This window comes from Pelobates fuscus, chromosome 4 (assembly GCF_036172605.1).
Source record: "Pelobates fuscus isolate aPelFus1 chromosome 4, aPelFus1.pri, whole genome shotgun sequence".
NCBI classification, from domain to species: domain Eukaryota; kingdom Metazoa; phylum Chordata; class Amphibia; order Anura; family Pelobatidae; genus Pelobates; species Pelobates fuscus.
This window is the reverse complement of record NC_086320.1, coordinates 372,992,355-373,007,198: the sequence shown is the minus strand read 5'-3', so window position 1 is coordinate 373,007,198 and position 14,844 is coordinate 372,992,355. Positions and strand designations below refer to the sequence as shown.

The following is a 14,844-nucleotide window of genomic DNA, read 5'->3' as shown; positions in this document are numbered from 1 at the left end:
GAACGCCATATACCTACGATATCTTGTGAGTGTAATTAACACAAGCCTGAGTGGAATCTGTAAAATAGTATTATGCTATGTGTTATTTTTTTATTTTTTTTGATACGCTGTAACCCCAACATTTCTACTTCTTATACATGAGAGGCTGAGGGAATACAAGTCTCAGGGGAAGCTTCCACATACATATTATCCCAGCAACATGTGCAAAGTTAAGTATTTGTAGTTGGCTTTTGTTCCAGATACTTACCTTGGGCAGATACACAGACATAGAGATATCTATATATTATGCAATGATTACTGCAATGATTCTCAAACACTGAAGGGAATATTACACTTATGTCCTGAATGACAAAATTGGAAAACAATTCCCTAACTCAACAATAAATTAATAAGTGGTGCATAATTTCAATTACAATATATATATAGGAGTTAATTATGTCCTTCCCCTAGCTCCCTGGCCTCTGACATTTGGGAGGTATTCTTTAAACCCCCCCCCCGCCCCATACTTCCCCTTACACAATGCCGCGAGTGGGGGATTATATTAATTCTGCACGTTTAGTTTAGGAGATAATATCTCCCTAACAGAGCTTATAAAATAAAACCCATTTCAGACCAAGGTGTAGAATTGTATGTAGAACCATATTCTATATACTGGTCTACGCTGCCTACACTTCCCATTGACATAATGATATTCTTCTAACTCTCTAACTATATATCTCGGAGACCTGGCTATATATTAGGCTATTGCTGAGTTGGAGAATGTTTCCACTTCAACTAATTAGCCCGAATTTTCAGATTTAAATAGCAAAAAATCTGACATTTTAGAATACCCCGGAATGGATTTCAATTTGTAGGGAATTAGACAAAATAAAGAGCCAAGCTGGGAAAAGACTGGAGATGGTTAGAGAATTGGTTGATGTTTCGGCTTAAAACATGCAATGCATTTGTTCATTCGCAATTCTCAGTTCAGGTGATTAAACTCCTATGGCTTTAAACTTGTATAAAAATGTGTGTGTTCAAACTCCGGACTCCTCCCATACTCTACATAGAGCCCGAACCTGAGTGAGTCAGTGTTCAGCTGGCTGCAAGGGAACAGCTCCAAGTCTATTTACTGCAGCCAAATAAAAGTTAAACCTTGTTATGTTAACACTTTAGCTGTTGCCCTGAGATTTATTAGACAAGTGATGTCAAAGAGGCAGAAATAAACACTACCTGATACACACTTGAAAAAACCCACAGCACACCTCTGGACTCTGACAATGAGATCTGCAATTGTCCTTCTCACGCTGCAAGTAAGTTTGAATTCATGTTTGCAAATAGATGCATGATTCTCTCAAAGTATTTCTAAAACTCAGATGGAATGCACACTGTTATCTGCCATTGTAATGTCCCTGGGTTGATTGGCACCCAGGGTTGGGCCCCCCTGCATGGATTTATAAAAAGCAGAACTTGGGCAGTGGGTCAGAATTCTGATTTATTGGCTAATTTGCTAATTCCAAATAGTTAATCTGGCATGAAAGGTGTTAATTTTTTTTAATGTATCTCCGTAGCAGAGTATTAATATATTGTTGGACGTTGCCTTACATTCTGACAGTTGTGATGGTACATCTGTGAGAAATCTCCCCCTTCACGTATTTTTGATAGCTACAAACACAGCTGTGTTGCTCGTAAATGTTTGTGTATGTTTCCGAAAGGTCAGTTGTATCAAACGCTTCCGATTGCTGATATAGTTATTTAGTTATTTTTAAAACGCTTTAGTATATTTCTTGTGTTTTTCAACTTTGCTCTGTATCCTACTTTTTATATAGAGTTTAGTGAGTAGCCGTGTTATGTTGGCAAAAGGTCAAAATATATAATGAGATTATCACATATAACGGAACATTGAAAACAATATTCATATATATTAATATTGCACTGTTTGTTTCAGCTTGGTGCTAATAGATTAGGTTATTAAATCATGCAATATGTTTGGATACTTTTATTGAACCATATGATATTTTTGTTATGAAAAATATCTTTTGTGCGGTTACTAAACCAGGTCTTATTTAAAAAAGAAATCACATATCTTTTGCAAAATGCAGTTTATATACCGCTCATTTATCTTGAAACTTCCTCCAAACTCAATATGAGGTATACATGCTTTGTATACATTTACAGACTGCGTAGTATGACATATTGATCAACGTTATCTAATAAGTAACATCCCCTGCTGTTTTTCTTTTTAGCTGCAATGTATGTACATCACATTTCAATACAAGTGTTTCTGTTTTGCATTGTTTTGGAAAAGTATTCCTGTTTGACTTCTGCTCGACTTGTACTTCTCAATGGTAGCTATAGGTAGTTTGCACAATAAACATACACTGATATCCGTCTGTGAGAAGCAAAAACTCTACATTTAATGGCTCGCGTTGGCCGATATTGATGAACTATTTTTCCTTTTTTACTAAAAAGCCTGGCAGAGTCTTGTGGGATCTGGCTCACATATATCTCAGATGACAAAATGAGCCATCACTTTTCTAGAGAATTGGACCTAATGTCTGAGACAGGTAGTGATAGCAGCTCACGACATGATGGTGGAAGCAGTACGTTGGTAAAAGTTCTAAAATACTCCAGCTCCTATAACTCATTTTTTTAAGATCATGCAGTATATCCGAAATTAATATTTTATCTATCTAACCAGGATATGTCCTTTAGCTTTGCACTTTAAAATACAATGGGTGACATATGCGTAAAAAGAACATTTAATTTTAACTGAGAAAACACGTCAGTATATTGATAATGAGTTAACACGAGTACAAACGCAGTTCATGTGCCTTTTCCCCCCACACAAATATAAAACGTACATTAAAAAATGAACAGTTAGTCATTACATTTATTGGACATGTATGCTACGGTATTGAGTTACGTTTTTTATGACAGATCACTAATAAGACTTTTTTCCCAGATCAAGATAGTTCTCACGTATGAAAAATCTGTTAAAAAATAGTTAACATGTTTTAATTGACAAGGAACTTTGTACTAAACTGTTTATGTTTACGTTTACTTTACTTTAAAACAATGTAGATGCCGCAGTGGTGGTAGCATGAGTCCTTTATGGGTTCATGAGGTTTTACACCAACAGCTGAATCACAGTCTATTATTGGGGGTAGTTAGCAGTGGGCAGTCATTTTTTTCTGTCAATCTTTCTTTTATTGAGACATACGAGATGGGGTACAAAATAAAGAGAGGGAAATCCAAGAACGTTTTACCGTATAGGGTTAGTACATCGTTAACGTGAGAAATTACATTTCCTGAATAGTGATGCCTCATTTTTTGTTGTTTTGTTATGTCATGTAGCAAAAACATATTCAAGTCCAACAGTGTAGTAATACGTAACGAAAGTCAGGTAGTTCTGCGCTGTATACACCATTCAGTCTAGATAACAGGGTGTGCTATGAGATTTTATGCGATATGAACTGAGGAATAGCGTTATTGTGCTTCTAGTGGGTCAGTGGGAGCAAAGTTAAACGTCAGGCATGCCATGTACTATATAAAAGGTGCGGTGGTAAGCAGTGACAGAGCGATACATCACGTGACATTTAAAATAGCACTTAATAGTAGTGTACAGGCTAGTATGGTTACGCACGTTACGGTACCTCATGACTAGTAAATAATTATATAACACATGAGTCAGGTGTGACGGGTAACGCCTGGACGGGCTTGCTTAAGCTCAGTTTAAATGGTAAGAAGCATGCTAGCCCAGGCACTCCCTCATTTGCTTTTATGGGTACCGTTCAGGTACATGTTAATTGTGTGCAGGAGTGTGTTGGGGTATTAGATTAGCTCTGCAAGAGCAACAATGCTGCCCAAGCTATAAGATTAGTCATATGGCTAAGATTTGTCCCACAAAGTAAACTTAAAGTAAACAGCACATACCAGGAGAAAACAGTAGGCTTCGTTAAAGGCAATAATTATAAACATAGCGTTTCATCGTAAGTAGGATATAGAGAAATAAAAAAAAAAAAGAAAGTGAGAGGAGAGAGTTAGAAATCTCTGCGTGTTCGCAAATCAGCCCGTTCAGCCCATGCCGGTTCGCGACAGGTTGTCATCAGGGATGGAAAGGCAAAGGGTGTCGGAGCGACAATTGCGGGGTGAGGACCCCCTCCAGCTCCAGGCCCTTATAGAGGGTGGCATCGTCTGACCACTGACTCAAGGGCTCTGTGAGTTCGAGGCATTCCCATATCGGGTGCAGTTGGAGACGGTTTTCCATCGCCGCCTGCGGCGGGCATTCCTCCTGCAGGGTGGTCGATGCTGTGGAGGCAGTCTCCTCGCGGCCCTCAGCCTGGGTGGGCTGCATGCTTGCGTGGTTAGCTTGGGGATAGTCGCTGTACCCGGAGTGGGGTGCCTCTTCCCCCCAACCCCAGCTCCAGTCTTGCGGTCTGGCTGCCCTTGCGGTGGTATCTTTCTCTGCTCCCTGTGGGCACGGTCTAGCTTGCACTTATCTGCCAGGGAGTGCAGGTTCGCTTGAGGTGCTTGCAGCCGTTTTCCTAGCCTGTGCCAGAATTCGGGCAAAAGCAGCATCTATTCACCACTGGATGTTGCTGTGATCCTCCGTCTCAGGTAGGCATTTTGGCTCGCTTGGTGTGCGTGTCGCCGCCATTTTGGGTGCGCCATGTGCTCGGCTGCCCTGGCGTTGCGGTTCATTGAGTTGTATGGTTGGCTCATTACTGCCACTCCAGTTGCTTGATGTGGACCAAGATGACCCCCATCGGTCCAGGGGGGGGGTAGGAGGTGACAATCTCGAGGGATCCATGTCCAGGTCAGTCAGCATGGGGAGCGGTCGTCTCCCCGCTGCCCGATCTCCGGTAGGCCTCAGTGCAGATTGTCATGTTCCCAGGGGGTTACAGGCTTGATTTTGGTATCGGGTGATACCCCCGGGTGTCCCCTTCATGGTAGCTCCTCTCCAGTGTGCGATTACGCTGATTTGTTGGGGGATTACCCCCGAAAAGTGCAGAGTGAAGCTGGAGCTGAGGTTCAGCACAACCACTCTGCCTGGATGCTAGGCTCCGCCCCGGCAGTCATTTTAAGTATTGAAATCACACGGACTCAGAGGAGAGCTGGCAAGGGGGGCAAATGGGTAATTGCCCCATGACCAGTATTATAGAGTGGATTGTGGGCTGCTGTCTTATGGCCCAATACTGAACTATATTATGAACCCAATTCTTTCATTGTGATTGTGTGTCTAGTTCTAGCAGCATTAGTATAAAATATTTAATAAACAGTTAATAGAGGAAGGGGAGTTTGCTGGTGTGGTCTGAAATGGAGCTGTTTGCTTTCAGTTGCCCCTAGGCCAAATGTAGCCTGTCCTCTGCTAGACAGATTTATGTTTACATTGTATCATAACACAAGACCTGTCTATTGTCACCTTTGTCAATACAACCAATAACCCAGTGTAGGGAGCAGTACGTGGTCAGGGCCGGCCTTAGGGGTGTGCGAGCTGTGTGGCCGCATCGGGCGCCATGGAGCAGGGGGCGCCCTGCGGCCGATACAGCTCACACATGGGTGGCCGGAATGTAAAAAATTGGTGGCGGGCGGAGCTTACCGTGTGGCGAGGGCGGAGTTTCCCTGTGACAGGGGCAGAGCTAAAAGCGCTGGATAACTGTTGCAGGGGAAGCAGGAAGGAGTCCCTGCTTCCCCACCAAACAGTCTCCAGGAGCTGCACTGCCTCCACAATGAACTCCACAGGTAACTGTGTGATTGTCAGTGTGTGTATGACTGTCTGCCTGTGTGTGTGTATGATGGGGGCAGCCTTGATGCTAACACAGACACTTGGACACACCTTCCTCAGGGTGAAATTTTCTGCATTGTTAAAGGCTCGTTTCATGAATTATAACTGGATTATTTTTTAAACCACTAATTCTGCTTAAGAAACAAATTTCAAAAAAGAGTTTAGTTGCTTTTTCAATATTTTATAACACGTATGGTTACATCTAGGTGCAAGTGGCAATAACTTTGTCTATGTGAGCTGCTGTGTTCCCCCAGTGTGAGCTGCTGTGTTCCCTCCAGTGTGAGCTGCTGTGTTCCCCCCCGTGTGAGCTGCTGTTTCCCCCCCCCAGTGTGAGCTGGTATGGTTACATCTAGGTGCAAGTGGCAATAACTTTGTCTATGTGAGCTGCTGTGTTCCCCCAGTGTGAGCTGCTGTGTTCCCTCCAGTGTGAGCTGCTGTGTTCCCCCCAGTGTGAGCTGCTGTGTTCCCCCCAATGTGAGCTGCTGTGTTCCCCCCAATGTGAGCTGCTGTGTTCCCCCCAGTGTGAGCTGCTGTGTTCCCTCCAGTGGGAGCTGCTGTGTTCCCCCCAGTGGGAGCTGCTGTGTTCCTCCCAGTGTGAGCTGCTGTGTTCCCCTTAGTGTGAGCTGCTGTGTTCCCCCTAGTGTGAGCTGCTGTGTTCCCTCCAGTGTGAGCTGCTGTGTTCCCTCCAGTCTGAGCTGCTGTGTTCCCCCCAGTGTGAGCTGCTGTGTTCCCCCCAGTGTGAGCTGCTGTGTTCCCCCCAGTGTGAGCTGCTGTGTTCCCTCCAGTGTGAGCTGCTGTGTTCCCTCCAGTGTGAGCTGCTGTGTTCCCCCCAGTGTGAGCTGCTGTGTTCCCTCCAGTGTGAGCTGCTGTGTTCCCTCCAGTGTGAGCTGCTGTGTTCCCTCCAGTGTGAGCTGCTGTGTTCCCTCCAGTGTGAGCTGCTGTGTTCCCCCCAGTGTGAGCTGCTGTGTTCCCCCCAGTGTGAGCTGTTGTGTTCCCTCCAGTGTGAGCTGCTGTGTTCCCCCCAGTGTGAGCTGCTATGTTCCCTCCAGTTTGAGCTACTGTGTGATCTTCTGTATTCTCTCCAGCGTGTGTTGCCGTGTTCCCCCCAGTGTGATCTGCTTTGTGATCTGCTGTATTCTCTCCAGCATGTGTTGCTGTGTTCCCTGAGTATTCTACAGACAGCAGTCAATCTGTATAACTGTTTCGATCACTGTCAGCAGCCTGGTAACACTCTTTAGAGGAGGGTAATGACCTTCACTCACGGACAGAGAGTCTGAAGCCTGGGGGGGGGGGAATAAAAAAACCCAAAAAAGCTGTTAAACTAAATTGTAAAATTAGCTGTGCAAAGTAGCATGTAGTAATATACAATGCACTGTATAAAAGTAAATTTTTCATGATAGCTTCCCTTTATGGACCAGTTCCATTCCTTGCTGTCATCACAGCTTGGTCCCTAAAGGCCTTACACCGGCATGGAATTTCCTGCTTATTTTGCGCTGGCAGCTCTATAACACTGTGCTGTCATTAAATGAGTGGGACATTCCGTATGGAATGGGATTATTAAAGACCAGATTGTTACAATAGATGAGCCTGTCGATGGACCTAACGGCATTAACATTATTAATGACATATTTATTCAAATATCTCTCCTGTGTCACCGTACTGACAAAACTAAGCCAACCCGTCTTACGAAGTGGGAATATATAGCCCATCTATTATGCCAGCAGGCAAAGCGTTAAACCTCACTACAAGCTCAATATGTTCGAAATGTTTATTTTTTTTTCCAGCGATCTGTTGATTTTACTACATGAAAACTTAGTTCTATCACCGTTCATGAGAGCATAATTACGGCTCTTGTAATTCTGATAATGTATTTCTGATTCGTTCGGGGTAGGTTTATTTATAAAGTTCACACACAATAACAAATAAAGTCTGTTTACTCAAATTAGAATGCACATAAACACATTCTGCTGGAGAAACCTTTGAAGAATGACACACAGTACAAATAAATAGCCTGATATCAAATATTGCTTTAAAAATTGAAAAACATGGTTCCTGTTTAAAGTATTTTTTTCTTGTTTTTAACCAGTCAGGAGATGTACCGTTTTCATTTCAAATGAAAGACATGAATGTATTTATATAAATGATGTTATCTAATGTATACAGGCACACAAATCCTGTATACAATTTAGAGAAACAGAAGGTGGTGTAGCGCCAAATATGTCCTTACAAAAAGCGCGAAAGTCGGAGCTGCAGTTAAGTTCACAAAAAGTGTGTGCGAATTATTTTTATCATCTTTCTCCAATTGTATTTCACATACTACGCTATTAGTTTTTCTCTATTATCCCACATTTTTAAAGGACATATTTGGCGCTAAACCACCCTTCTGTTTTCTCCTTTTTCTCTTCCGGACAAGAGAATTCCCACATTTGGTGATTGAGCTGCCTTTTGAACTGTACCAGTAAACTACAAGCACCACAAGCGCTGAATTCCCCCTCTGTTTTTACCTGTATACAATGTGTTTATAATCAGTTGTGCTGTGTAATACATCACAATCACAACGGCTATTTAATTAACAAAAAGTATTAACTCAGAATACAAAAATATCGCTAGATAAGAAATTATCTAGTGGTAAGATCTTCAAAAGTGACTGAACGAAAAGCAAAATCCTAAAAACATACCTGCTAAGTGTCCCTGTTTAGGAGGGACAGTCCTTATCTTGAGCCCAAATCTCTCTTTTCATCCTAACGTTCTGCTTTCTAAAAGTTGACATTACAGCTAGCAGTAATGTATTTAAAATACAATATATTTGTTTAATTTTTTTTCTGTCTAAATTCTAAATTATATTTTAAACTTAAATTATATTTTAAACTTAAATTATATTTTAAGTCTAAATGGTAAGCAGTGTGTTATGACATCAAAATGGCAAGTAACAGCTCATCCCCTTGCCACACCTCCAGGCACACCGTCACAAATCCACGTGATTAAAAAAATAAAAAATGAAAATCACTGTTAATGTACCTTGCTGCAACCTGATTACAGACAAGTCATCAGTCCCGATCCCTGTTGTCCAATCAGATAGCAATCAGAAGCATTTTGGACAGTTAAATATTAACAGAGCAATAAAATGTCCTAATTAAAATTTAGCTACTTGTCTGATGTCACTTCCAGGGTTTAACCGGGTCACCAGATTTGGAAGATTGAGGTTGTGGTGATCACGTTTTCATCAAACACATAGACCACAAATGAGCTAAAGTGGTCTGGATGCCTGTAGTGTCCCTTTTAGGTACCACTTCACCCTCTACACCAAAAGGCTGTGATAGGGCCAGAACTGCCAGACTGATTGTTTGCTGTAGTCCAGATTTAGGAAGAGAAGTTGTTCTGATATCACCATAATCCATTTTTGATTGCTTTGCTGGATTTTGGTACACATAATATACCATAAGGCAGCCTCGGCCCTTGGATTGTTAAAATGTCCTTTTTATATTTTAATCCTTCATGGGTAATCAGTGATAAATGTATCCACTTTTTGTGTACCTGTACATTTGCAATTTATTTAAAAAGAGCGAGATTGGAAGTTGTCAAATCAAGACCAATAACGGTTATTCATGAATCACGAATTGTTTGCAATCTGCCTAAATGCTGGCTGAGCATCTTGGGAAATGTAGTTCACAAAATATGGAGCACCAAGGATAACCATTATTGGTCCAGGTACATGCATTTCAGCCACTCTCATTCCTAAACCATGCTGGTACCAAGACTCACGATGTAAATGTAATATCTGCAGCAATGGTTGGAATCATTTCTCCTGATGTCCTATAGGTGGAGATATTTGTCATGACTCATGAATAGAAATTTGAGAAGATAATAATCTCTATTACAAGTGGGAATTTATTCCAGCAGTAAAAGCCTAGCCGATAGATGATCTGTGGCGATAAAAACAAGGTTTCCCACTGAGTGAGTTTATAGAACCTTCGTCTGCACAAAACATTCCGTTTTACAAATTACAACATGCGGATCCTTAAACTAACTGCTTTCTACCTGGAGATGATTTTTTAAAATCATCACAAGAAATCATTGCAAAACAGAAATCATTGCAAAACAGCAATTTAAGAACAATATCTATGATCTATCTATCTATCTATCTATCTATCTATCTATCAGTATATCTATCTATCTATCTATCAGTATATCTATCTATCTATCAGTATATCTATCTATCTATCTATCAGTATATCTATCTATCTATCTATCTATCAGTATATCTATCTATCTATCAGTATATCTATCTATCTATCTATCTATCAGTATATCTATCTATCTATCTATCTATCTATCTATCTATCAGTATATCTATCTATCTATCTATCTATCTATCTATCTATCTATCTATCTATCTATCTATCTATCTGTCTATCTATCTATCTATCTATCTATCTATCTATCTATCTATCTATCAGTATATCTATCTATCTATCTATCTATCTATCTATCAGTATATCTATCTATCTATCTGTCTATCTATCTGTCTATCTATCTATCTATCTATCTATCTATCTATCTATCTATCTATCAGTATGTCTGTCTGTCTGTCTGTCTGTCTGTCTGTCTATCTCTCTCTATCTATCTATTCTTATTATTATTGCCATTTATATAGCGTCAACAGATCCCGTAGCGCTTTACAATATTATGAGAGGGGGGATGTAACTATAAATAGGACAATTACAAAAACACTTACAGGAACAATAGGTTAAAGAGGACCCTGCTCAAATGAGCTTACAGTCTATAGGCTCTTTCTATCTGTCTGTCTGCCTGTCTGCCTGTCTGCCTGTCTGCCTGTCTGCCTGTCCATCATTCTGTCTGCCTCCCTATTTGTCTCCCTGTCCGTCTGCCAGTCTCATCCACCCATCCATCCACAAGTCACTCTATACTTACCTAAAGAAGTGTTATGCATTTTTTCTGTTTTAAAAAAATAAATAAAACATATTTAACTAAAATGGTTAGTCTGGGTAAATGCATTAAATGCCTTAAAATATTGAAAAAGATACATGTGTACTGAGTCTCAAAGATACAGTGGAGTAATTAAATAAAATATTTTGTAAAATATTCAAATGGAAAAATGCCTTTTAACTCTTTAACTGTTTGTGGGCTGCAGCATTGCCTCTTTACCCATCCATAACACCAGGTTACATCAGGTGATATCCAGGCAGATAACATGTTGTGACGGAGTTAAAGGACATATGGTTGGAGATTATAGTTTATCTAAGTTCTTCCTGTAGAATAAAATCATTCTGTTTTCGCAGGCTCATGCTAAGCTGTAAATGTATAACGGGTATTTTTTAAAGGTTTCTGGTGCAGGCGGCTTAGGAGTGTTTTTTTTTCTTTCAGTTTGCTATGATGCTATTTGCATTTTGGTGACAGATTCATTTAAAGTCAACAAATAGTGTCCCCTCGCGGGTTTAGTATTACACAATGAGGTGATAAGTGACGTTACGTACATCTGCCCAAAATAGCTAAACAAAACTATTTTTCAGCACTGTCTTATGGTTTCATTTCCTACATCTTTGTAACCCAGTGACCAAACTCCAAAAAAAGACTTTAATTCTTCATTTTAGTTCCTATTGGAGACAGTTTGTCTTAAGCGTTATTGTACAAGGTGGCCCAAAATTTAGAGCAGGGTTTGAGGAATCAAGAACAATTTTTATTAATGAAATAATTTCAATCATATTAAATACAATAACATATGGAAATTTATTTGACTATGTACAGAAGATTGAATCTTTTAATTGAACTCCAGAGCTCCTTGTAGTTGGGCTCTTTTGATTGCGATGTTCATAACATTAGTTAATGTTTGAGGCTCTAGCTCTCAAATTTCTGCCCAGATATTCTCCTTGTTCTGCTCGAGTGCAGGCGGTTTGTTCACGATTTTCTATTACAGGATGTAAACATTTTTCAGTCATATCCCGATATCTCTATAACTATCACTATAACTGTCAAAACACCACCAAGATTCCAATATTTCGACTTGTTTTTCCTTTGTGAAATTAACCATGATTGATATCCCAAGTCTCAGTTATAATATGTACCTACAACAGAAAAATGTAACTACTAACAAATAAGTTATTTACCTTCTCTGAATTTTGACCTATCCTGTATTTGTCCCACACTTTTTTTCCCCCCCATTTTTCATCAGCTGAACTCAAAGATCTAAGACTTTTTCTATGTACACAAAAGGCCTATTTCTCTCAAATCTTGTTCACAAATCTGTCTAAATCTGTGTTAGTGAGCACTTCTCCTTTGCCAAAATAATCCATCCACCTCACAGGTGTGGCAAATCAAGATGCTGATTAGACAGCATGATTATTGCACAGGTGTGCCTTAGGCTGGCCACAATAAAAGGCCACTCTAAAATGTCTAGTACCATTCATTGTTTCCCTATCAACATTAGAAAACTATTGGGTTCTCCTGGTCTGTCCTCACAAATGGATCTTTTTAGATGAAATCCAGAAAAAGTACATCTAAAAGATTTGGTATTACAGAAGGCCAGACATTCAAGTAAACGAGCCAGGCGTCCAAATCAATGGGTTTGATCCCTGTATTCAACTTGTTGGACCATTACTTGACCGAACTACAACAGGATCATCTATTTTTGCTAGAGGCCTAACTGTGGGACCTAAGCCTTTTTGAATGAAAATCAAATCAATTTGATTTTCCAGGGAATTGCATGTGTTCGAACACTTTAAAGAATAGGATGAGTTCACTGAACTTCCAAAAGTTGATCTGATCCGAATTGGTTTCCGTGTAGGAATATATATTTAAAATACCATATTATGTATACCCTGTCTCTGATCAACTGGAAAAATGTAGAAAATTGATGGAAGTGCACTCCACCCCTTGCCAAGGAATCCAGGGTGCTTCACTGGATATGTCCCAGTACCAAAATGGACCAAATATAATAGTAAAAATAGAAAATGAATCCAGGCACTCCAAATGAATTCCAAGAGAAAGGCAATTTATTGGAACCAGCCGCTACAAAGCGACGTTTCAACCCCTAAGGGTTATTTATCAAGCTGATAAAGACCCTTAGGGGTTGAAACGTCGCTTTGTAGCTGCTGGTTCCAATAAATTGCCTTTTTCTTGGAATTCAATTGGAGTGCCTGGATTCATTTTCTAATCAACTGGAATGCCAATTGTGTCCACTTAAGGTATCTGCTAGAATAGCAGAGTAATTGAAGTTTTTGAAAATGCTGGTCATCTTGGCAAGATATGAAAAGGATCAGAAGCCTTTTGTATTAGAACTGCTAAATGTATCCATTTTTCATTTGGCACTGTATGCGTGTATTTTGGTGTGTATATATGTACAGTAGGTATATAATAGACATATGCACTTCGTTTTGTTTCGAATTTAAGTGAATTTGGCAATTCGGAAGCATCAGAATTTCAAAATTTCTTACAAACTGAAATGAACAAATTAGACAAATTCATTCTGAACGATCTGAAATTACATTTTTTGGATCCATTCATTCTCATTACGATAGCAAATTAAGGAGTTATCTATTAAGCAACTAAAAACACAAAATTAAGAAAATTACCTTTTTCCCACCTGTTTAGCAGATCCTAATTTGGTATCCTTATGTGGTTTTACTATAATTAAGGCTACAAAATGAGGGACTCGACTATGCAAAATAAACAACAAATGTAAGAAAACATTTTTTTTTCTTAATTGTTCAGTTGTTTTTTATTATTATTATTGCCATTTATATAGCGCCAACAGATTCCATAGCGCTTCACAATATTATGAGAGGGGGGATTTAACTATAAATAGGACAATTACAAAGAACTTACAGGAACAATAGGTTGAAGAGGACCCTGCTCAAACGAGCTTACAGTCTATAGGAGGTGGGGTGTAAAACATATTAGGACACACACATTTAGTAGATAGCTCCCTAATTTGGTATCCTTATGTAGAATTGCCCTTAATTATGTAAATCACACGTAAGGATGCCAAATTAGGGAGCTATGTACTGATTAGCTGAAATGTCAAAATGAAAAATAAAGCTCTTTCAGACAGCTGTTTAGTAGATAGCTCCCTAATGTTGTACCTTTATGTGGGATTACTATTTTTAAGAATGCCAAATTATGGTTTTATCTGCTAAACATCTCCATAGTTTGATATCCTTTGGAATAATTGGGAATAATGGCGTCCACATTTTGTTACCAAATGTTTGTAATTATCATTTAATTTTAAAGTGATAGTTTCTGAAGTTCGGGCGCCCCGAAGTGAAAAATTTATGAACTGACACAATTTTTTTTTTCGTGCATATCTGTAGTATGTATTAAAACACAGACTACTTATCATGTTGTCAGAGAAACTAATAATTCACCACAATCAATATCTATTCTAGAGCCGGAATGCTGTTGATTGTGTATTGGGTTCCTTGTTGCCATCTCATAAATGTAATTGATCTATCGGTCTGTCATACACTATCCATACAGAGTCTACTGGTGTCCTCACGGTCTACAAATTCCATGCAATCAGACTATTTCTGTTCTAAGTTGAGCATGCAAAAGGAGATGCCTTCGTTTAGCTGGAAGCTGCTTTGAACTGGACCCCCCTCACCTTTTGTTCCTCTATGTTTAAATTTGATCTCTCACTAAATGACTGTATGTTTAATCCGGTTACATCATCAGAACCCGCATGCTGTGTTGTGCCTTTTTATTGTGTGCATTGTGGGATATGCTGGCACTCTATAAATAACATTGCAATAATTCTTCTTTCGCAACCTTTACCAAATGTTTTTTTCGAAAGCTTTGGATTAACACTTTAAGTCCCAGGGAGCATGCATTGTCTATCGTCTATTACTAGAGAGAAATGACACTGCTCCTTTAAAGCTGTCTCAACATCCTGAATTTCATCCTGTTGTGCAAGACATAGGAAACACATAGGGGTTTGATGTTATTTTATATTTTATTTGCAGATGTTTTTAAAAAATAAAAATTTGATAGAGTTAGGCCACCCAGGGAACATAACTTTGCTGTAAAGAGGGTTCGGATGGTGACGTCCCTTCAAGACTGCATTT

At 39.6% G+C, this 14,844-nt stretch overlaps 1 protein-coding gene across 1 annotated transcript in view; it reads left to right on the top strand.

Moving 5' to 3' along the window:
* The first annotated feature begins 1,091 nt into the window (after positions 1-1,091).
* Positions 1,092-14,844, top strand: part of CRHR2 (corticotropin releasing hormone receptor 2) — a 303,929-nt gene continuing 290,176 nt past the window's right edge. Inside the window, exon 1 of the mRNA XM_063452732.1 lies at positions 1,092-1,292. Within this exon, the coding sequence (XP_063308802.1) occupies positions 1,260-1,292 (33 nt within the window). The 5' untranslated portion in view covers positions 1,092-1,259. The remainder of the gene's footprint in view (positions 1,293-14,844) is intronic.